At 31.1% G+C, this 23425-nt stretch overlaps 1 protein-coding gene across 1 annotated transcript in view; it reads left to right on the top strand.

Annotated features, from left to right (window-relative positions):
• LOC145286103 (large neutral amino acids transporter small subunit 1-like) overlaps positions 1-23425 on the top strand; it is a 111320-nt gene that overhangs the window by 48681 nt on the left and 39214 nt on the right. The window contains exons 3-5 of the mRNA XM_080134795.1: positions 4193-4292; positions 6951-6995; positions 13664-13787. Of these exons, the coding sequence (XP_079990921.1) occupies positions 4193-4292; positions 6951-6995; positions 13664-13787 (269 nt within the window). The remainder of the gene's footprint in view (positions 1-4192; positions 4293-6950; positions 6996-13663; positions 13788-23425) is intronic.

Below are 23425 nucleotides of genomic sequence, written 5' to 3'. Positions count from 1 at the left end.
ATAATAGAGAGAATAATCTGTGTAAGAAATTAAGGAGAAAAAATAATTTATGGTTTCATCCAATATAGAACTTAATTATATAATTTATTTAATTGAATTCGTTTGAAGAAGGAATCGTCTCTGTTCTTATAGATTCTTCGATTGCATAAGAAAACGCTAATTTTGAAATTATTGCTGCTTGTGTCCAGAGCTGGTGTTACCAAGGCTACTGCGAGGAAGATATGCATTCTCAGGTAAAATGAATTGGAATAAACACATAGAAAATATTGCTAAAGATGCTACAAGAAAAGTGGGCTCTCTTTGCCATGCTAGAAAATTTTTCATATCTGCCAGTATCCACCATTCACCCATGCATGGAGTACTGTTGCCTCCTGATAAATCTGGCCTCTATCACATGCTTGCCTTACTTTATATATCAGTGGTAATCTGTCTTCTTTTGGGTGATTAAAGTAAAGAAAAAGTAAAGAAATATTCTATATACATTGTTAAAAATGGAAATGTATGCAACAACAAAGATAGCATTTCTGAGCAACAATTAACATCACAAACATCTAATAATGAAGGCTGCAATTGAAGAATGGAAACAAAGGTTGGGCAAAATGTCGAAGCAACAGTAATTTTGCATATAAGTCAGACAAGAACAAGACACTTGTTTTAAAAAGAACAACAACAACCATTGTGCCATGCTGGCGAGACAGTAGACACCAAATCATAAAACTTGTTCTCACTGAATGCATTGCTCCAGCTTTGAGCAGAGAGATAGTTTACAGAGCAAACAATTGTTTGAAAACGAATAAATGCTATATCTTGAACGGAAATCGAAATACGCAATGTTTTATTCGTCCGATGTAAAAGTAAGAATGTATTTATCTTCCTCTCACAGTGAGAAGATGTGACACAAGGTAAGAAAGTGAGATTTGAAACCAACACCCTAGAGAAAGAACATTCTGGATAAACAAAAATTGTCTGGGCAGCCCCATCTGCATTCTGTGGTAAGCAGCGCCTGAAACAATTAGCAATAGACCAACTCTTTTGCAAAGAGTGAGAAAGCAAAGCCTGGTAAGGTGGACTCTCTAAGACTGCATAAAACCATACCATAGACAGAGAGCAACGCCATCTTTAAAAATAGCAGAGACTTTGCCAGTCTACTATGCAAGTGAGAATACGCCTACCAAACCACATACTAATCATTCAACCAGCGATAATATGCAAATGCAAAAGAAAATATGTAATTGATGGACTTCATAAAAGTAGTTGATCTATATGGAAAAATTTAAAGAACTGACGAATAATTTAACTAATAATTAAATAATTTTTGAAAGTCAGTGTCGTTAGAATATTTGGACTACTTTTCTCATCTTGGTTGTTATGTGATGTAGAGCAATTCTTTTTTCTATTAAATTTTTTGTATGCAACTTATTTAAAAAAAAAAGAAGTTTTTTGGGGAACGTGTGAATTAGAGTGGGTGCAGTTTCTAAGTTGTAAAATTTAAAAAAAATTATGTGCTCAGGTTACTCATCAGGTTGCTGCGAATATATATATCCCAAAATTCATAATGAGTGGTTCATAAAAATACACACATATGTATAATATATTATACTATTATATAAAGGGAATTTAGTGTGTGTGTGTGTGTGTGTGTGTGTGTGTGTGTGTGTGTGTGTGTGTGTGTGTGTGTGTGTGTTCGTTTCCTATGGACTCGGAAATGGCTTGGCCAATGTTTTTGAAATCACACATGAGAGTATTTGACGTGTCTGGAAGTGTTCTTACATAGGTTTTGTATTGGAATGCATCTAATAAGTATTGGAAATCAATAATCAAAAAAATCTGATTAAAGCAAGAAGTTCGAGTTTGACCAAAGTTAACACTTTTATACAATCTAACATTACCAGTGCATTTGAGTAGTGTTATCACCGCACAAACAGAAAGGCCCAGCCTATAAAATCAACTGTAGATTGTTTTATAAGATTGGGATGTGTTTGAAATGAATGAAACCAGATCAGGTAGCTGCCAATAGCCTGTACTAGTGACATCAAGATTCATTGTTCTGCTGTACCAGTCAAAAATCCCACTTTACATGACTTCCACTCCTTTGTGTAAGCAATACCATAACAGATCCAGTTGAAGCACAAAGGATCAAAGTTAAAGGTCAGAATCAACAGAGCCTTTGCTGTCTAAGTTGAGAATCAGTAACAAAAGCTTGACTTTTTTTTTCTTTTTTTTTTTTTTTTTACATAGGCATCACCACTTATCAAGGCCCAGAGGCCACTCGAGGACAATTGACTACTGTGTATACAGTAGTCAATTGGACAATATAGTAATCAATAGTAATGAAAATTCGGTAAATTTGTTAACTTAAGTGGAACGGCTCATCAAAAACTTGTTTACGATGAACTTGAAGACAACCATATTGCAGTCAGCCGGAAAGCAGGAAAACGGAAGACAATTCCACAGGCGTGCAGTTCTAAGAAAGAAGCTTTGTTCATGGAATCTACGTTTAGGTTTAGGCACAGATAAAGAGTGGGGGGAATTATTGATAGTGTTTTCAGCTAAACGAGTGTTTCTTGTGAAAGTTTGGCGAGGGGGGACCATAGACTAAAGATTGCCATGAAAATAACGATAAAGTAAAGACAAACTCGCAACATCTCTTCTGTGAGAAAGAGGTTGCAGGGAAGAGAAAAGGACATCTCCTACGAGGCTACAAAGTTTATTTTGAACTCTATCAAGGCAGGATAAGTCCTTTCTAGCAGCTCCTGCCCAAATGTGGCAACACTCCATCCTTGGACATACCTGGCTCTTATATAGATAGAGAATTGCATCAGTAGTGAAATATTTACTGGATCGATAGAAGGATCCCACCATTTTTCCAGCAGCCTTGGCAATGCATTTGATGTATGTGTTCCATTTCAGATCAGGAGTAAAGGTCAAGCCCAGAAGCTTGTCAAAACATGAGGCTTCTCCAAGACGAGAGCCATTCATTTCAATTGATGCCAGATGGGGATTAGAGTGTTGCTGATGTAAAGATAAAAGCTTAGTTTTAGATGCATTAAAAGTAACTAGCCACTTCTTTCCCCATTACTCAAGATCAGAGGAGAGAGAATTGGAGAGAACTTGGTTGTTTACAGTCTTAGATGTGCCACCATAAATGGTAATGTCATCAGCATAAATGTCTACGAATGATGTAAGGATGTGATTTGGAAGATCATTAATGTAGATCAGGAAGAGTTGGGCCTTTGATTCCAAGGTTATCATCAAAGTCAAAAATGGTTTCATCATTCTACAGATGACTAGCAGTGTTTCCAAACATTGACCATGCATTATATAAAAAAATAACTAGCACTACGTACCTTTAAATGCAATAATGTAAACAAAACGGAATTTTAAACAATCCTATTTTGCGTGTCATTAATATTTCCTCCTGTCCATCTTTTGCTTGCATACAGGGCTGACACTACATAGGTAGTTTCTCTCTAACTGTAATTTGATGAACCTAAAACTAAGATTATTGTTTTGTCTGTTTATTCAAAGTTTAAAAATTTTCAATGATGTTTTCAAGAGCTTTAATACCATTTTATACTTTTAATGCAAATACACTGGAGAGTTCTTTATCACACCTCATGCACCTAACAACAACAAAAACAGTACACCATTGGACATAACAACACAAGGATTTTACTTGCAAGAAAAAAAAAAAGAGAAAGCCAGTAATAGTACTCTTCTGTTTTCTGAAGATGGGCCTGTTATGGTCTGATACTAATAAGAAATATTTTCAACTTAAAAAAAAAGAAAGCTAATAGGAAGAAGAATTGAATTATAATTATTAATAATATCATTATAAACATTAATCAAATTTTTGCATTTTAATGTGTTCTAGAAACAGTTTTGTCTGTTTATTCAAAGCTTTTAAATTTTTAATGATCCTTTCAAGAGTTTTAATACCATTTTGAAACCATTGTGCTACTTTTCCTGGAGAGTAATTTATTGAACAATATCATCAACAGCTTGTAAAAGAATTTCATTTTTAAGACTTGTTACGAACCATTCCTCTGCCAGAGAAGGTTACTCCTGATGGTCTTCCATAAAATGTAAAAAAAAAAAAAAATGATTATAAACATAAAAAACAAACAAACAAACAGATGAATGTAATTATAACAGTTATGTTGATTTTTCTTTTCTTTATTTTTTTACCCAGGAAATCTGGAATATTTACAAAATCCATTCCAAGACACAGAAATGGATATCACACAAGTTTCTCTAGCATTCTACTCTGGACTTTTTGCTTATAATGGCTGGTAAGTAATTGCATTCTAATTAAGTGATTACATATGTTGCACTTTTTTCTTTCATTTTTTTTTCAATTTTACTGCATTGAAAACAAGTAGTTTTATAAAACAAATTCTATCTTATATATATATATATATAAACACTCAATGTGTATATGTACGTGTGTTCCCTAAAATTTAAAAGTTTATTCTTATGTAAAATTTACTGAAGGAGAGACCATGGAAACGTTTCTGAATCTCTGAACACCATCCTAACCCATGGGGGTGGGGTCAAACCTCCTAAAAATTTGACCTATTTTTATGAATTTTATATCATATGTATAAAATTATCTTAGGAAAACAATAGAGGTGGTTTTGAATCTCACAGATACTCACTATGTGTAGAATATGCATGTGTCCCCACTACTGAATAATCTATTGGTCCAGAACCCCCTTAAAATTTCAATATGTTTGTGCATATATTTGTGTTCCCTAAAATCTAGAAGTTTATTCTTATGTAAAATTGTGAAATTTATTGAGGGAGAAAGTGGTGAGACAATGGAAGTGTTTCTGAATCTCTAAGCACCCTCCTAACCTAAAAGATCTATGAGGACGACAAACCTCCTTTAAAGTTTCAAATACATCATATTTTTATGAAATTTATATCATATGTATAAAATTCTCCCGGGAAGACAATGGAAGTGGTCATCTATGCATTAACTTAAATATGCTGAATATTTATATGCCTCCCCCCACCTCTAAATGACCGATGACATATATTTGATTTTAATGAAATGTAAACTATCTATTATATAAATCTCACCTGTCTCTTTAAATGTATGTATGTATATTTGCCTAAAACTTTTGACAGAGGTGACAGATTTTCATGATCAGTATTCTTTTGGAGGTCAACCCTTCGGACGACAAATATCGAAAAATTGGCCAAAAACATTAATTCCTTCATCCTCAACTGAGCACTTTTCTACAGGGAGGGTCGGTTTTTTGCTGACATTTTTTGTTTGGCTTTTTTGTATAAAGCAAAACTGTTCGAAAAAGTGACAAAGCATTTAAATCATCTTGGCCTTTGTGCCGGGATTGATGCTTCACTTAAGTTAATTGGTCCTTGGTCAATGTAGGGAAAATCCTTCGTATTGAGACAATTACTATCTATTTGGATACTGCCATGTGTCTGACTTGCTGTCGTGGGGAAGCAAATAAATACCAAGCATTTAAATCATCATACGTTCGATTGACTATGCTTAAATTCGACACACGCAACTTCTGCTTACGCGATGATGACATCAGCTAACACATTATTTTTTTTTTACCTTTTTCCCTCCTTCACATTACGGGTTTGAGCCTACCGTCCTACTACCACTTTTTTTTTAACCTCACCTTCTTTCCCTCCTCCACGTTAAGGGTTCAAGCCTGCCTGCCTACTACCACTTTTTCTTTTTTTAACCTCATCTTCTTTTCCTCCTTCGTGTTAGGGGTTCACTTTTTTCTTTTTTAACACCTCTCTCCACCTTGTTGTTTTACCCCCGATCCACCCCCACCTGGCTGCTTTTTACTACACCACCGCAACACACCCGGGCAACGCCAGATACTCCCACTAGTAATGTATAAGAAATTAAATCAGAGTTTTCTATCATTTCAGCTTCTTCTGACTATATTAGTGGGTAAAATGGAATGACAAGAGGGCAATAAAAGCAAAGTAAGAATGTTATTATCAGCATATTGAAAAAAAATACATATTAGTGATCCTCGTTCAACCCTCACCAACGCAGGGTCCTCCTGCTAGTAGCTATATAAAATGAACTTGCTATATAAAATGAACATGCTATATAAAATGAACATGCTATGTAAAATTGACTTCCCAAATAACCTATCTCTGCCCAGGTCTTTATTCTTTCCTGTTTCTCTCAAATCCAACCTTAACATTTCCTTTCATGTTTTCCTCGGCCTCTCCTACCAACTGACCTTGCTACCTCAAGTGTCCTACATTTACAGAAAACAGCTATTGACATACTACGGATTGGTCCCTTCACTCCTTTTGGTTGGAATCACAGGAATAGATTAACTAGGAATGTGAATGACAATATAAAAGATCAAGTGACCAATTGTATTACACAGACCAGTGACGCCATGACACATATTTGTTAGATTTCTCAGTGAGGAAGGTGAGCATGAGAAAGAAAGTAAGCTTTCTAGTAAGCACAAGGTGGGAAACCGACAGATGACACTAGTTCTGATAGTGGGCTGAGGGTAGTTGAGAGACAATTGGACATATTGGATTTTCATTTGAGAGTAGATATATTTGGATGACACTTAGTATTGAGAGAGAACGGTAAAGAGCTTAACTGAGACGAGTCGGAGGGAGAGAAAGATCTCTGTATGGGAAAAAGAAGATCAACGACTAAGTTAGTTATAGCTGAAATTTTAGGTTAGGAAACCAGTATCTTCAGACAGCCTGATCTGCTGCAGCAAATATAGAAAATGAAGAAGATTTTGAGATACACTCCAATCTTAAGAATTCCTGATCCATATGTAGTAAATCTTGTTTTTGTTTTCCTGTGCAGGGAGAATTTATCAAATGTTTGTAAAATATTTTTTCTTTTATTTTGTTTTTTGAATTTGCTAAATCTTATTCAATAAAACTATATGGTGTTAATTTTTTTTTTTTTTTAGGAATTACCTGAATTTTGTAATTGAAGAGTTAAAAGATCCAGTCAAGTAAGTATTTTTTTTTTCTTATCTTTTTTCTTCACATATTTTTTATTTAAATCAGTACTTCTATAGGAAGAGGCTTATATTAATCTGCATGTTTTTGATTATGATTTACAAAACATGGCTCAGCCATCATTGAACAGTCAATTAGTATCAACATTAAATTAAATTAGAGGTTATAGTCAATTATCTCCATCTTCCCTGTGTTAAGAATAGGTTTAATTTTTTTTTTTTTGTTTTCAAATTAGTAAATCAACTTTATTTCTTTCATTTGCATTTTTTATGAAGTTTTTTGTTTTAAATTTTATCGGTGTAGGGAGGGGGGGGCGGCTAAAAATTATTTTAACCCTAAAATTAACCCCCACCCTTTTGCATTCATATACTTAAGGGTCATCTGCCTTTTTACATATTTTAGCAGCTTTCAAATTAAAAACTGCTTCGGCCATTCATGATTTGTTCAGTAAATTGCTAATGGATGATTCTGATCAATATGGAAGCCCTTCTATAGAAGCACCTTTAAATTTTTACAAACAGCTAATAAAGTTGCTTTCTGGTGTCCGCTTGAATTGCATCTCTGCTTCACCACAAGTTCTTATCTATTACCGCACTATCTTTGTGCTACTTGATTTCTGAACGTTCTCAATTTTCTTACCTCAATTACTTAATGTAATGTATCGGACAGCTTTAGATCGATCTCCAAGGTGATCAATAATTTTGATCTTGATATGATCACCTCATTCATCATTTTCAATATCGTATTTTGACTCTATCTCTATACAGCCTCCTTCATCACCATTATCAGTAATATCCTTTGATTCAAGAGAAGCAAACACAATTATTATTACTCTCCGTCAGTTAATCACAATCTTCTTTCTTAATCCTGACAACACCAGAGAAGTCAACTGAGACAACAGCACACTCGCATGATCAATTCTTTTCTTTGATTTCTTTTTTTTTTGTTTTTTTATCTCTTAGATCAGTCCTTTTCACTGGCAACCAATTATAACAGTATAAGTATACATACTTATCACATTCTGGCATATTTTGCCCTACATCATAGCACCAATTATAACAGTTGTTGCAGTTGATCCAACGATTAATCAACTATAATGTGGCCATTGTCATTGTTGCTGCTGACAATTATAACAGGAGGCAGTCAATCTTTGAGATCAGTTAGAGATCAAAGCATTTCAAATATATTTTTGATCTCCAAAGATTTTGTGGTTATTCACAAACACACAAGAATTCTTGAATGGAGACACATTTTCCTCCAAATCATGGAAGCATTTCATTCGACTATATATCTCTATATAAATAAAATGAACTCATTTTTTCCCGTCTGATTTTAGCATTAATAGGATTAAAAATCAAGATATTTCATGCAAATATTATATGCACAAACGGCAGAACAATATCTGAGGTGTGTTATAGGCTTATTATTTCTCAAATTCCCCGATAATCTTAGATTTCTATACTTTTTCTGCTGAGAAGTCACGGCCAACATCAATGGAAGTGGTAAAATAATGTCTCTCTAATAAATTCCTCCTCCGCCTGCCACCACTTAACACCGTTTGGGGATCGTTCACAAGGAACAGTTGAGAAGAGAACACCGGTTTGGCTTCGTAGTTCTTTCATGTAAAGTTATTTAAAATCACTAAACTAACCTGCAGTGCTCTGTGGCGTAGTGGTTAGCGTGCTGGACAATTCATATTATATTTTCACGTTCGCGCCGACCTACCGTAGTCGTTTTTTTTTTGTTTTTTTTCTAAACAACTGGAATGGACTTTTCTTGGTGGCCGAACTGTTAACGTTGCAGATGTTTTTTTTTTTTTTTTTTTTTCACACTTTATTTTCCTACTTTTACTCATTACTCCGGGTTTGATCCTTCCTACTTACCTACCATAACATTTTTTAAAACTACTCCCCCTGTCCCGGAAACAAACACTCGGGCAACGCCGGGTACCCCCGCTAGTATATATATATAAAATATATATATACTAGCAGGATCTGTGTACCGGCATTGCCTAGTGGAAGTATGACACAAAGCTAGAACATAAGATCTTCCTTCTCCTGAAAAAAAATTAAATTATGGTTGTCAGCCCTGGAAAATAATGCTGGGGAGCCTCGCTAGTTTGAAATAAATGATGGCTATATGAAAGTTAATATTTCTTTATATATTTTTTGACACTTAAAAAAGTATATATATATGTATGAAATATTGTATTGTTTTGGCTTTTTGAAACTATCATTTAATTAAATTTAACAATTCTTCATCAAGGGAATTTCTAATTTTACATACTTGGTAAAGCAACATGCTTTCCTTGACCATACATTATTCTGACTCTGGATAAACTGCATACATATTTCCAACTATTATAATAGAGGGAACTATTTTATTTTATAAAAAAATATCACTTAAAAAGAAGAGGAAAAAAGTTAGAAATATCTTGAAATTTCTGAGGATTATATATATATATATATATATATATATATAATTTCCAAACACTAAATATCTATGTATGTAGGGGCGACAAGCAAACAAACAAAAAAATCCTAAGCAAAATTCATCCCAATGCAGCAAAACTGAAGTTGGTCTGGCAAGACACCATGTATATAAATGTAGAAAAATGTCAGCATATTTTATTGGTTCAAAAATATAGATTATTTTTTAATAATGGTCGCCAAATTTTAACCATAGAATGGTATTATAATCTTTAAAAAGTCTGCAAATTTTCATGTTTCGTCCCATAGAACCAAAGATATAAGCATTTCAATATTCAATTTGGTTTTGGCTACCAGTATATATATATATATATATATATATATATATATATATATATATATATATATGATTAGTTTTTTTTTTGGAAAAAGAATTCCAGCAGAGTGCTCAATTAAGAGGAAAATCCAAAATGTAAGAGCGTATTTATATTTTGTATACAGAAAGTTGTTAGTTGAGACAGATCATTGGTACTGTCGGTTTCAAGCCCAATAATAAGGCCCGTTTAAGAGACGAATATTGGCTGAAGAGAGCTTGATAAGGATACCTTAAACGGGCCTTATTATCGGGCTTGAAACCGACGGTACCAATGATCTGTCTCAACTAACAACTTTCTGTATACAAAATATATATATATATATATATATTTCCCCCAAACCTCTGGCTTTGATGGAGGGGAGACTAAAATTTGCTGCTATGGTTTCAAGTGATCTGGAATAACAGCAAGAGAAGATTTGATTCCCAATATTTCTCATATGTTCTCTTTTGGAAATGGGGTACAATTATGAATATCTCCAAGACCAAATAATCCTTATACACTATTAAATTTATTTTATGTATGAAAACTAAAAAGGGGAGATATAATATGAGAAATATTTGGTATCAAGTCTCCCCTTTCTGTTATTTCAGATCATTTGAAACCATAGCAGCAAGTTTTAGTCTCCCCTCCATCAAGGCCAGAGGTTTTGGGGAAAAATCAGATATTTTGTCATTCATATGCAAAACTAGGAAAACAAATGACTATGATTGAGACATTTTATGGCTATAAAAAACATTTTATGGCTATAAAAAACATTTTATGGCTATAAAAAAGTGCCAAAAATAGTCTTTGGATTATGTATGATCCCCTTAATGTGCAACCTTAAGGACAAATGTTACATAGCCCATTACACAATTCAGGTCATTACGTTTCCAACGAGCTTTCATTTGTCAAATTCTGATCAATAGTCGCTGAGATTTTAAACTTTTAAAATTTTCCGAAACAGATGGTATATCTATTAGTGGCCTGGCAGGACCACAGGCGAGACAACAAAGCAAAAACCCAAAGTAGCAAAACTAAAGCTGGTTTGCCATGACACTATATATACAAATGTACTCAAATTTGGGCATATTTTATTGGTTCGAAATTATAGGTTCTTTTTTCCAATTGTCATAAATTTTAACCATAGAATAGTCTTATATTATTATTATTATATATTATTATTGGCTTTACAACGAGAGAAAAAACTCCCATTCACTTCCATCAACCAATAAAAATTCAAATGAATTATGCTACAAAGATTTTAATCTAGAAAATGATATGTAAGAACAAATTTTTAGAACAAATTCAAACTAGTAGAATTGGGCAGGGAAGAGGAAGGAAGGAAACATTAATTTTCCAGTCTGATAGATCAAACAGTGTGGGTGGAATAGGACTAAATGTTATATGTCACAAAGTTTCTATGTCCACAAAGCCACTGTGTACATATATACACAGGCACATATAGACACATACATACATAAATAGCAATATAAATATGTACACATCTACATATGCACATACACACAGATACACAATCCACAAAATGGCTCAGGCATACATACATATATCAATACATATTAAATTAGAAATAAAATTAGTAATAAAATAAAATAAAATTATGAAAATAAATTCAAGAATTTTGCTATAGTAATGGGATTAAAATACTAAATATGCTAAGGTAAAGAAGCAAATTGTGCTTAATCAAAAATGAAGTATGTTTCAAAAGGGGAGATCATTTAGCCGTTAAATTTGAAGTGGACAGAATAAGTAGTGTATTCTAGCCTAAAAATAGAAATGGTAAGTGAGGAATAAAGATACATTAAATAATCAAAATTTAATAAAACTATTCAGAAATTAAATCATTTTCTGGTGCTAATGCACTTACTGTTCTGCGCTATTTTTAAAATTATATTTCCAAGTTTAATTAAAGTTTTATGGTATGTTTTTTTATTCAATTGTAAGGTTAAAATACAGAATAGGTACAAAATAACCCTTATCCCTGAGTGGCTTCCGGGCTTTGATAAGTGGTGATCACTGTAAAAAAAAACCCCCCAAAAAAAACACCCTCGCCTCCCCATGTTAAGAATGCCTTTTTAAATAATAACATTATTATTTCAGTATGGATCAATAAGTGCATGAGTACCCATTTTCTTAATAACTTCGGCCATTTTCTTAATAACTTCGGCCATTTTCTTAATAACTTCGGCCATTCCATAGCTATTAAATATGATAAGAAAATCTCTAACTTTTAGATATCTCACTAAACCTAACTCCAAATCTGACAGTCACTATTAAAACTCAACCTGACACTTTTCTATATTCACAAATTTTCCCATCACTCGAATTCAATTATAAAATCTATAGTACCTTCTGTCTCAAGTAGAATATCTAGACTCTCTGCTGATAAAAAATCTTCAGTCAAAACTCTACCTTCTTTAATAATGCTTTAAGAAATTCAGGGTATACTGAGAAAATAAAATACAGCCAAATCAACCCCCCTCACTAGCTGTTTAAAGTATGTAATTATGCATAACATGACGAAGTTAAACAAATAGAACAAATCCATTTAATACAATTAATAATAAATAACCCTTAACCAGTAGCCTTTTGCAGAACAGATTAAAATAAAGGGAGGTGCTTCTACAGAACTCAAACCTAACCAGATATACTTTTTTAAAACTGACCCTATGAAAAAAAATTTCCTAGTGTTGCTTTTGATTATTTTAACCTAACAAAACATTCAACATTCAAACTTTTCATACTTTTAATTCGATTTTTTTTTCACACATAAAATCCATAATTAAAAGCAAATGCATACAAATTTAGACACGCAACATTTTTGATTTATGTGTGATTTAAAACTATACTGCATTTTCATCTAACAATTTAATAATTCAACTCTTTTTTTTTTACATTTAAATACATTATTTAAAAAAGCACAGAAAAAATTATTCTTGCAGCATCTTTTATTTACACACTGTGATTTAAACCTATTCTGTATTTTTAACTAATATTTTAATAAAATGATAGTGTTACAGCCATTGTCATTGATTATCACTAGGGATGTGACAAGAGAATATTCTTATCATTGTTTTGACTCTTGAGTATATATCTGACACAGTTAATCAATCGAGAACCACATCACTCTATATAAAAACATATAAGACATTAACTGATATATACTCGAGTCAGAATAATAAAAAGAATATTCTCTTGTCATAGCCCTAATTATCACTTCACAAATGTGTACTTATACAGAATGCAAACTGTTAAAATACTAACGACAGCTTTTTGTAACTATTATGGACTTTGAACTAACATTTTCATATTAAAAAATACCATATAAAGTTATATTTTAGTTGAGCATTATAACTAAAAAATAGTAGGATCCATATTTTGCATAAGTACACTGACGACACAGTAAATCAGAATTGCATAGAAATTAGAATAGGGTGTTCCTTGCTTTGCTTAGACTTTAGGGCTTAAGAATGAATTTTTTTTATTTTAAATATTATTCATCCGGGACAACACTGATCAAGAAAATACCAACTTTATGGATATTTGTTTTATCGTTTTTGACTCTTAGCTGGACATACATGCATACATACAAAAAGACATCTGCCCTTTTTTATATAAATTTATTATATTTTGATGTGTTCTTCATTTTCCTTTCTACTTTTTGTTTTCACTTGAATAAAGCTCTGAGCAAGTTGTGTCATTTATCTTGGTTTTTGATTTTTGATCATGAATAAAAATCTATTTTTCATACTTCATGACACCTCTCTCCAAAAAATATCACCCCCCCCCCTTTAGATGTTTTGGGTATTAATGTCTTCAATCAAAGAATTATTTTTTATCACTTTTTTTTTCCAGAAATTTACCAAAAGCCATCTGGATTTCTATCATCATGGTGACACTTATTTATGTCTTGGCAAATGTTGCCTACTTTTCCACAGTCAGTCCTCAAGAGATCAAATCAGGTGCAGCTGTTGCAGTTGTAAGTATTTTTTGTTTGATCTTTGAACCATGATTGTTGCAGGCAAAATCGAAAATCATTCAACAGATTTAAGCTAAATTATATGATACTATAATCAAGGAATAGTAAGAATCATTGCAATATGAGGCTCAGTAAAAAAAAAGAAACTGTTAGGGTGAGCTGTGTAGGTCAACTTTAGTTATCTTTTTATATTTGAAGTTTGCTGATTTAGTTCTTCAAAATATTTTTGTTTCCAAACAGTATTTCTTAAATTTTTTGAAATTCATTTTTTTTTTAAATATAAAAATAGGTTAGTATTGTGTATGAATAAATGTAATTTACATTTACATTATAAGTAATATATATATATATATATATATATATATATATATATATATATATATATATATATATATAGTTTAGTGAGTTAGAAGAAGAGTGAGTTTAATTCTATAAGAGGAGATTTATCGAGATAATATAAAGCTCAACGAGTTTCATTGGAGCTTATATAGGAAAACAATTAGAATTGAAAATGAAGTCACAAAAACTATATATTGATAAATATAGAATGGTTCATTTAATAAATAAGGGTATACAAACATTTAGTTTGGAGATGAAGGGGACTCTTTACTACCTACCTACATTTAAAACTATGATAAAGACCCTATACACCTTTTTGCATTACACTCTATATAATACGCTCCTCCTTTATCTTAGAATTCAATATAACTCCCCCCGAACGTCATCTATAATTTTATTGATTTATTTCATTCCTGATGAATCCCACACTAGACTTAGGGTTTACGTAAATTGGAGTAGCGTTATCTTTTAAGTAGGGTTCATATGTGTTTTTATCTAAATTTAACGTGACATCCAGGAAGTTTGTTATTTTTATGTTAGCCGATACGTCTGCTTTTAGGCCTAATTTTTTCATTTCCTTGTGTATGATTTTCTTAAAGTTTTCTCCCTTGACTTTGTTGGATTTTTTTATTATTATAGCTAGTCCGTCAGAATTCGCGCATAAGCCTAAGGAATCCTAGAGTGGATGAAACGCCGAATATTCAGTGTAACTTAATCGCCATATATATTTTATAAATTACTAACTAAATCAAGTCAAGGGAGAAAACTTTAAGAAAATCATACACAAGGAAATGAAAAAATTAGGCCTAAAAGCAGACGTATCAGCTAACATAAAAATAACAAACTTCCTGGACGTCACGTTAAATTTAGATAAAAACACATATGAACCCTACTTAAAAGATAACGCTACTCCAATTTATGTAAACCCTAAGTCCAATCACCCACTATCAATTATAAAACACATTCCTAACTCGATCGTAAGTAGACTCAGTAATAACTCAAGCGATGAAAATGCATTTAACAGGTCAACCAATATCTACGAAACAGCCCTAAAAAATAGTGGATACAAAAATATCGATATCAAATATAAGCAACAAAACACCAATAACTCTAATAAAATTAAAAATAGAAGAAAAAGAACTATAATTTGGTATACGGCCACATATAATCAAATGTTAAAAACAAAACTTGGCAAGAAATTTCTAGATCTTATTGAAAAACACTTTCCCGCAACCAACCCCTTACACAAACTCTTCAATAAAAATACCTTAAAGTTATCCTACAGTTGTTGCGAAAATTTAGAGATGATAATTAAAGCACATAATAACAAAATACTAAATAAAAACAATGTAAACAACAACAAAATAAACAATAAAAAAAGTAAACACCATGACAAAAATAAAACTAACACTAGCAGAAATAATAATAATAATAATAATAATAATAATAATAATAATAAACCAACCCCGGACAAGAACAACCATACTATAAATAAAAATACTAATAACGAACAAGATAAATGCAACTGTAGACACTGCACACTTTGCCCAGTTCAAAATAAATGTCTAACTAAAAGCATAGTTTATCAGGCAACAATATTTGCGAAAGAAAACCTGAATAACAAGAAATATTATGTAGGCATGACTTCCTTAGATTTCAAAACCCGATACTATGACCACAAAAGTACATTCAACAATAAAAAACACTGTATAAAAACAACACTAGTGAATAAATACTGGGAACTCAAAGAAAGCGGACATTCGCCGGTAGCTGAATGGAAAATAATAAGACAAGCTACCACGTGTAGGCATCTAGACGACCCATGTAGATTATGCCTTCATGAAAAATTTGCTATCCTGTACTTTAAAGAACCCCAATATCTATTAAACTGTAGAAGAGAAATAGCAAATAACTATGTTCACAAAATAAAATTTACTCTAGGATAGCGATACAAAATAGTTTTAAAATTAACAAAAACAATAGAAAATAAACAAATAAATAAATTAGATAAACATGAATATACATAAACGATCACACATATATATATATATCTGTATATATATATGTATATATATGTGCATATATGTATGTACACATATATATATTTATATATAAACTAAAAAAACCCCAAAAAAACACTAACCTAGTTTTAAAACAGATCCTTTGTCCGAAAAAATGCATACCCATTGGCTGATAGGAAGGGGCGCGGTGGATACTAGAAAGCTGATTGGCTAACTAAATCCTCAATAGAAGAGGACCATATAAAAACGATAAACAGCCACAGAATTCACGCATAAGCCTGAGAAATCCTAGAGTGGATGAAGCGCTGAATATTCAGTGTAGCTTAATCGCCATATATATTTTATAAATTACTATATATATATATATATATATATATATATATATATATATATATGATGAATCCTATATATATATATATATATATATATATATATATATATATAGGATGAATCCTATATATATATATATATATATATATATATATATATAGGATGAATCCTATATATATATATATATATATATATATATATATATATATATATATATATATATATATATAGGATGAATCCTAGCGTGGATGAAATGCAGAATATTCTGTGTAGCTTAATTGCCATATATATTTTATAACTTACTACCTAGCTCTACCTACGTATTGAACACTGTTGGAGTAAATACTTAAAGTTTACGCATAAATTTATACTTTCGTATATTAATTTATGTGATTAAATGAAGTAGTCATTTTATTTGTTTTATATAAGGATTTATATGTTACTACACATTCATGAGCATGTTTCGGTCAGCCAGTTACAAGTAACTAGAGACATCTTCAGACGATATTACTTATGCAAAAGTAAAGTCTACGATGAAAATTGGAAAAAAATTCCAGCATACTTAACTTAAGAGGTTAGTCATATGATATTTAAAATAAGTGAAAAAAAGAAGAAGAAATGGAGGGAATAAAATTATGAAATATAAGAAAAAGAATAAGAAATAATAATAATAATAATAATAATAATAATAATAATTTTAATAATGAAATATAAAATTATACACTGATAAACAAAAAGTATACAAAAAAAACCCAGTAAACCAAAAACACAAAACAAAAGCAAGACATGTACACACCTTTACGTCATGGATGGGGATTAGAATTTAAAAATGCAAGTTAGACGGTTGGGTAATGGTGTTCAGATGTCCAGACAAGCATCCAGGTGAAATGAATTCAAAAATGGGTCAATGACAAAATCTGTCATGTACGCATTTCTTAGATCAAATTAAAAGTTTTGACAGTGAAAGTGATCCTTAATTAAAGATTAAAAATTATCAACTTTTATTTACGGGTGAGAAAAGTTTTTTGTCCAATATTTTCCCAATTTTCATCACGGACTTATGTAAAACAAATAAAAAATATATCTTGCTTTACTTCCGTATTGAACACTCTTATATGAACCTCGTTAAAATTCATTGGTTGCTTTATCTCTGGAAAATATTAACCTGGAATTATATATATATATATACAGAGAGAGAGAGAGAGAGAGAGAGAGAGAGAGAGTGAGAGAGAGAGAGTTGCTCCTTTCAGATAATGTATTTATGTATTTTAGACAACAGCAGCATTTTTGAGGATTGACAAGAACCATGTTAACAATTAATATAAAACATAGCTAAATTGGTAAATGAAAAAGATGGATAAAAATATGAATGCTCTGAATGGGTCACCAGTTAGCAAGTGCTAACTAAACACATGAAAAAAGTTTTGTAAATGGTAATGATAAAACATTTACAGAACTATAATTTTACAGGAAGATAAAAGTCATTTTAGTCAAGAAATGTTAGTTCAGGAAAGTTTATGCAAACTCGTGCTTTTGTAGAGATGGTTCAGTGAATAAGCAAACATGATGGGTTGGGGTTTCTATGTCTGTATATTTGTTAGTGTTAAGATGTATATACGAGTAATAGGCAACATGGTACTGTGTATGTCTGGACCTACCTTTGTTCTGTGCATGTGAGTGGGTAGCAATTAGTAGTGGGACGATTCCAAAATTTTTCCCAATTCTGATCCAATTACCGATTCTGTTCTAAATTTCCGATTCCTATTCGATTAACGATCCTGATTCTTTCAATATTTATAAATATTTAATTAGAGATGTTTCTGTTTTTTTCTTAAATTTTCAAATTATTACATAAATCCCCGGGTAGTTTCCGTGTATATTTTTTCTCAAATGTTTTCCTTGTAATACATTGCAAATTGAAAGACAACAAAAGGTCTATTTTGATTTTAAACAAAGCAAAATTGTATCAGTTTGTCGTTAGTGTACAACATGCTACTTGAAAGTTTTCATAAACAGTTGAAAATAGTCGATGATTGGTAAGTAAAATGAGAAAACGATGTTAGAACAAAATATTAATAAAGCTCCCCCCCCCATTGTTACGAACGAATTTCTAAATAATAATGTTACTACTTAGAAAATCATTTTTAACATGGAGAGGACGTTAGGCTTTGTTAACTATTATGTGTCTTCCTTCTATGAATGTTTAAATTTTATTTTAATTATATGAATTTGGTCGATTATTAAATTGATTTGCTTTGCTGTAAAAAAACAAAACGAAAACAAAAACGTGATGCAAATAATAATAACTAGCGGGACCCGTGCAAATTCCACAGGGGACTCATTCATATGTAATATATTGATGTTGGTATTCATGGCGTAAATAGAGATGCTCTGATATTATTGTAACTCTTGTTAAAACTGCAAAAGTATTTATCTAAGCTAGCAAGGATGCCCGGCGTAGCCAAGTTGTTAAGTTCACTTAAATATGATATTTTAATTCTTGCAGATTTCGTATATATTATTATAGAGTTGATGTTCAATCGATTTTTATATATTATAAAGTTAGGATTTCAAAAATAAAAAAATATATCCATATGACTTTGGGGCATCAGCTTTTCCTTCAGCAATAATCGAATCCAAAACTAAAATTTATAAAGAATTCTTGATAAAATTATTTATTAAAAAAAGAATGGATCACTGGAGTTCCATCAGCCATAATCGAAACCAAAACTTATGAAGAATTCTTGGTAAAATCATTTATAAAAGAATGAATTTAGGAAAACTCGTCCCTGGAAAACTGGTACCCGGAATACTTGTACTCAGAAAACTCGTCCCTTTTTGCTAGGTAGGAAAACTGGTCCCTTATTGAATAAATATCGATCGAAAATACATTTTCTGACCGTTCTCGAAGGAGATATTGTTTTTAAAGATACTATACTCTCCATAATATTTTTTAAAATATTTTTACTTGTTTACTGTTGTCTTAAAAAAATTAAATTGATTTTTCTAAGTGTTTGTTTTCTACCTAGCTTTGTAATTTTTTAGTGGTTCAACTTATTTTAAAGAGTTTATTAAGTTAAAAAAATTTTTGGAAAAAAAAAGTAATGTCGAGTGTTACTTTTGAACAAAAAATGTCCGACATGAGAGGATCACGTCTTAGGAGTCTCGATAATCGCTCAAAAATAGAAAATTAAAGAAAATACTGAGGTAGATATAGTTTTAAAACGAGCCCCCTCCCTCCAAAAGAAAATAAATTTTTATATTTTTAGGTAATATCCAAGATCACTGCTCGGCAAAAAAAAAAAAAATCAAGCTACCGGAAGTGGATATGGTCGATTATGTAACGAAACTTAACAGAAGACACAAAAAACGAAACCATATATTTATTAAAAAAAATTATTATAGTTTTTAACATTTCTTGTGTTATTACGAAACAAACAAACAAAAAGAAAACACTTCCTGTATTATTAAATAATAAAATAAATATTTTATTTAGAAAAATTAATTTAGATTTAACACTTTTTGTGTTCATGAAACAACAAAAGGCACTTGTGCAGTATGTGAACGGCAGCCATCTTTTCTTGGTGTGTTTAACTAAACTGTCACCAGGTGGCGCTTTTCGGTCCAAAAACATTTAAATTATTAATTTTTTGCTTCAAGGTTGCTTTAATCCCAAAAAATGTTTCATTTAAATTATTTATTTGTTCAAAAACAAAAAAAAAGAAGCTATTTTACTTTATAAAAATCCAATAAAAAAATTATTAAATAATAATGTTATTATTTCGACACGGCACTAAAAATACATAATTACTGTGTTTTCTTTTTTATTGTTTCGAATTGTTTAAACTAAATTAATTCTTCTAAATAAAATATTTGTTTTCTTTTATTTTTTGTTTTGTTTCTTTTATTTTTTTTTTGTAACAATAACACAAAAAATTTTAAAACTATTTTTAAAATAAATATATGGTTTCGTTTTTTGTGTTTTGACTCCGTGATCAAGTTTATTTTTTTAAAACAAGACTTAAAAATAATTTTTTTAAAATATTATGAGGGTGCATAGTTGCCTTTAAAGCCAATATCTCCTTCAAGAACAATTATAAAATGCGTTTTCAATCAATATTTATTCAATAAGAAGTCAGTTTTCCTACCTAGCAAAAAGGAACAAATTTTCCAGGTACAAGTTTTCCGGGCACCAAAAAAATAAATGATTTAAATGCCATCAGCTATAATTTAAACCGAAACCAAAACTTATGAAGAATTCTTGGTAAAATTATTTATAAGAAAATAAATGACTTGAGTGTCATCAGCTCTAATCGAAGCCAAAACCAAAACTTATGAAGAATTCTTGGTAAAATTATTTATTATAAGAAATGGGAATCCATAATTAAACAACAGTCATTTGCGTGTAATCGTGACACACAAAATAAATAACATACACTCTATCATATTAATATATAGTATTGTTAAAAGTCATAAAATCCATGCTCCTTTCCTACTATTAACCCTAAGTATGTGTGGCAATACGAAAAATATAGCAATTTCATGTATTTTATGATTTTGCTGATCGGCCTTAGAATTAGTTTTAAAAATTACTTAACTGCTTAAAAAGTTATAATGCACTGAAATGGGATCAGTTTACATTATAAGTACGTGCACAACTGAACCCCCATTCTAAATTCTAAAATAAAGTTTCAGTCTGCTCATACATAATCGCCTAAAAAAGTAGAATCTCATATCTTTTGGGTATTTTAAATATAAATAAATTTTTTTTAAGTTAACAAAATGTTTGCTCTTCCAAAGTTTTGATAAACTTGTAAGATTTTCATCTTTATTTTCACTTGTGCCAAAGCCAAAAAAAATATAAGGAAACATGAAATATTTCAAAGGATGTGGTGATCCGACAAAACCAGCGCCAGAAGAAAAAAATGCCAGGCCATTAATCAAAAAAAAAAAAAAGTGTGAAAAGTTTTTTAAAAAGTTTTTTAAAATCTGTGATATTGAATAGGCAAATGAACTCTAGAACATTTACTTTGCTTACAATAAAAATTAATAAAAACAAATTAAATTAGGTTTGGAGAGTCTGAGGATTTCCTTGGGTCCAAAAAGGTGCCATAAAACTAATTATTTCAGAAGAAGCTGATGACAACCACCCCAATGTACAATTGGCAACAATGAAATTCCCCCCTCCCCAGAGCATTTAAAACTTGTTAATAATCATATGAACTCCCTTGAATGAGGGCACATAGACATTTTAGCAAATAGATGGAAATGATTACAAAGGCAATAGGCAAGTTATAAATGTCCAATAAATAAAATAAATTAAATTCTGCTAATCAATGTTAAATTTGTAAATGAGATTTATAACTTATTCTGTGGCCCTTCTCAGTCGTATGTTGTAAAGGAACAACTTCTAATAAAAAAAATAACCAATTTATGCTTGTTTCATTTTTTATTTTAAAATTTTAAAGAATCCTGGAAATTATACTATAATTTTTCCGATTCCAATACCCCAAAAAGTTCCAATTTTCCTGATTCCGATTTCGATTAATCGTCCCAACACTAGTAGCAATTCATTTCTGTTTTTCTGACCTCTTGTTAGTGTGTAGGAATATACATATGAAAATGTAGAAAGACCATACACTTTATTTTGCCTCTCCTGGCTAAAGGAGCAGGGATGGGTAGAGAGCATATGTTCTAGTCTTCTTTCCTTATCCACCAGCCTGGATCTGCTTTTGTTAGTTCATTTGGTCTGTTTTTATTGACATTTCTAACTTTGCATTTGATTATTAAATTTTGGATTTAAATCAAGTAGGAACCATTTTCACTGGTTGAAAAATGTCAATGACTTTGTAAAAACCCATTAATTTCGTATCTAAATGAAAGAGAAAATGAAAGAGAGTGGCTATTCAAGCCAGTAATTTTTTGGTGTTTGTTCAAATTACATTTCCCTTTCGCGACATATATTCAAAAATTGAATTTATTTACGTTTATGATTATTTGAAATGGGGATTGATAATTTAGATTATTTGGGTTATTCGGACTACTGTTCTCATCTTGTGTTATTTTCATAGTGTTTCGGCCAATGTAACCCTGATCTTTTTGAAGTGTATCATGTTGAACACAAGGATCTGCACAGAATTTATATTTAATCCATAGGGACTGTATGCTCTCATTTAATCAATCATAATTGAGTTGTAGTTTTAAGTAATTTACAATTGCATTTTGAGCATTTCCCACCCTGAAGATTGAACCTTCAGCACCCAGAAGAGTGCCACTTACAACTGAATTTTTACCAAATGCATTATGTTAATTGAAAAGTCAAGAACTGTTAAATATGTATAAAGAAGAATATAAATATGTGAAATAATGACTTTGACAACGGATACAGAGAGAGTATCTTTTTATTTGTACTCCTTTTAGCTATAAGTATATAAAGTAATGGCAGCCGTACAACTTCTGATTGAAGCTGCCTCACCTGTTGGGAGATTCTTCAGGGGAGATCACTCACATGGATTAATACTTTATATGTCACTCTGTGGAAAAAAAAATAACACTCAAGATGAGAGCAGTATTTCGTATAATCCAAATAATATGAATTTGAATTTATTTAATTCAAAATTACAGATTAACTTTTTTATTTTTGAAACATTGTTCTAACCTTTGTGAAATCAATAGTCTCTGCAGCACTTAACTCTGTCTTTGAGTAAGATCAACATGTAGTATCCGTTCTGATATCAAATTTCATCTGTTCTATCCTTGGTCAATGAATGAGACATCCTTATAGAATGAGGCAATTTTCATTTTTTTTGTCTAAATTCAGAGTATCTCTTTTTGGGAAGCTGCGTTTCCCTCACAATAAAAAAATGACCTTATGTCTAACTTTGCCATCATATGAGGGAAAATAAATGGGAATCTGACTCCAGAAATGTTCAGCGGTTTCACCTGCTT

This window comes from Euprymna scolopes, chromosome 10 (assembly GCF_053919585.1).
Source record: "Euprymna scolopes isolate OS-2025 chromosome 10, ASM5391958v1, whole genome shotgun sequence".
In the NCBI taxonomy this organism is placed as follows: Eukaryota; Metazoa; Mollusca; class Cephalopoda; order Sepiida; family Sepiolidae; genus Euprymna; species Euprymna scolopes.
The sequence above is the reverse complement of the archived record's forward strand: the minus strand, read 5'-3'. Positions and strand labels throughout refer to the sequence as shown.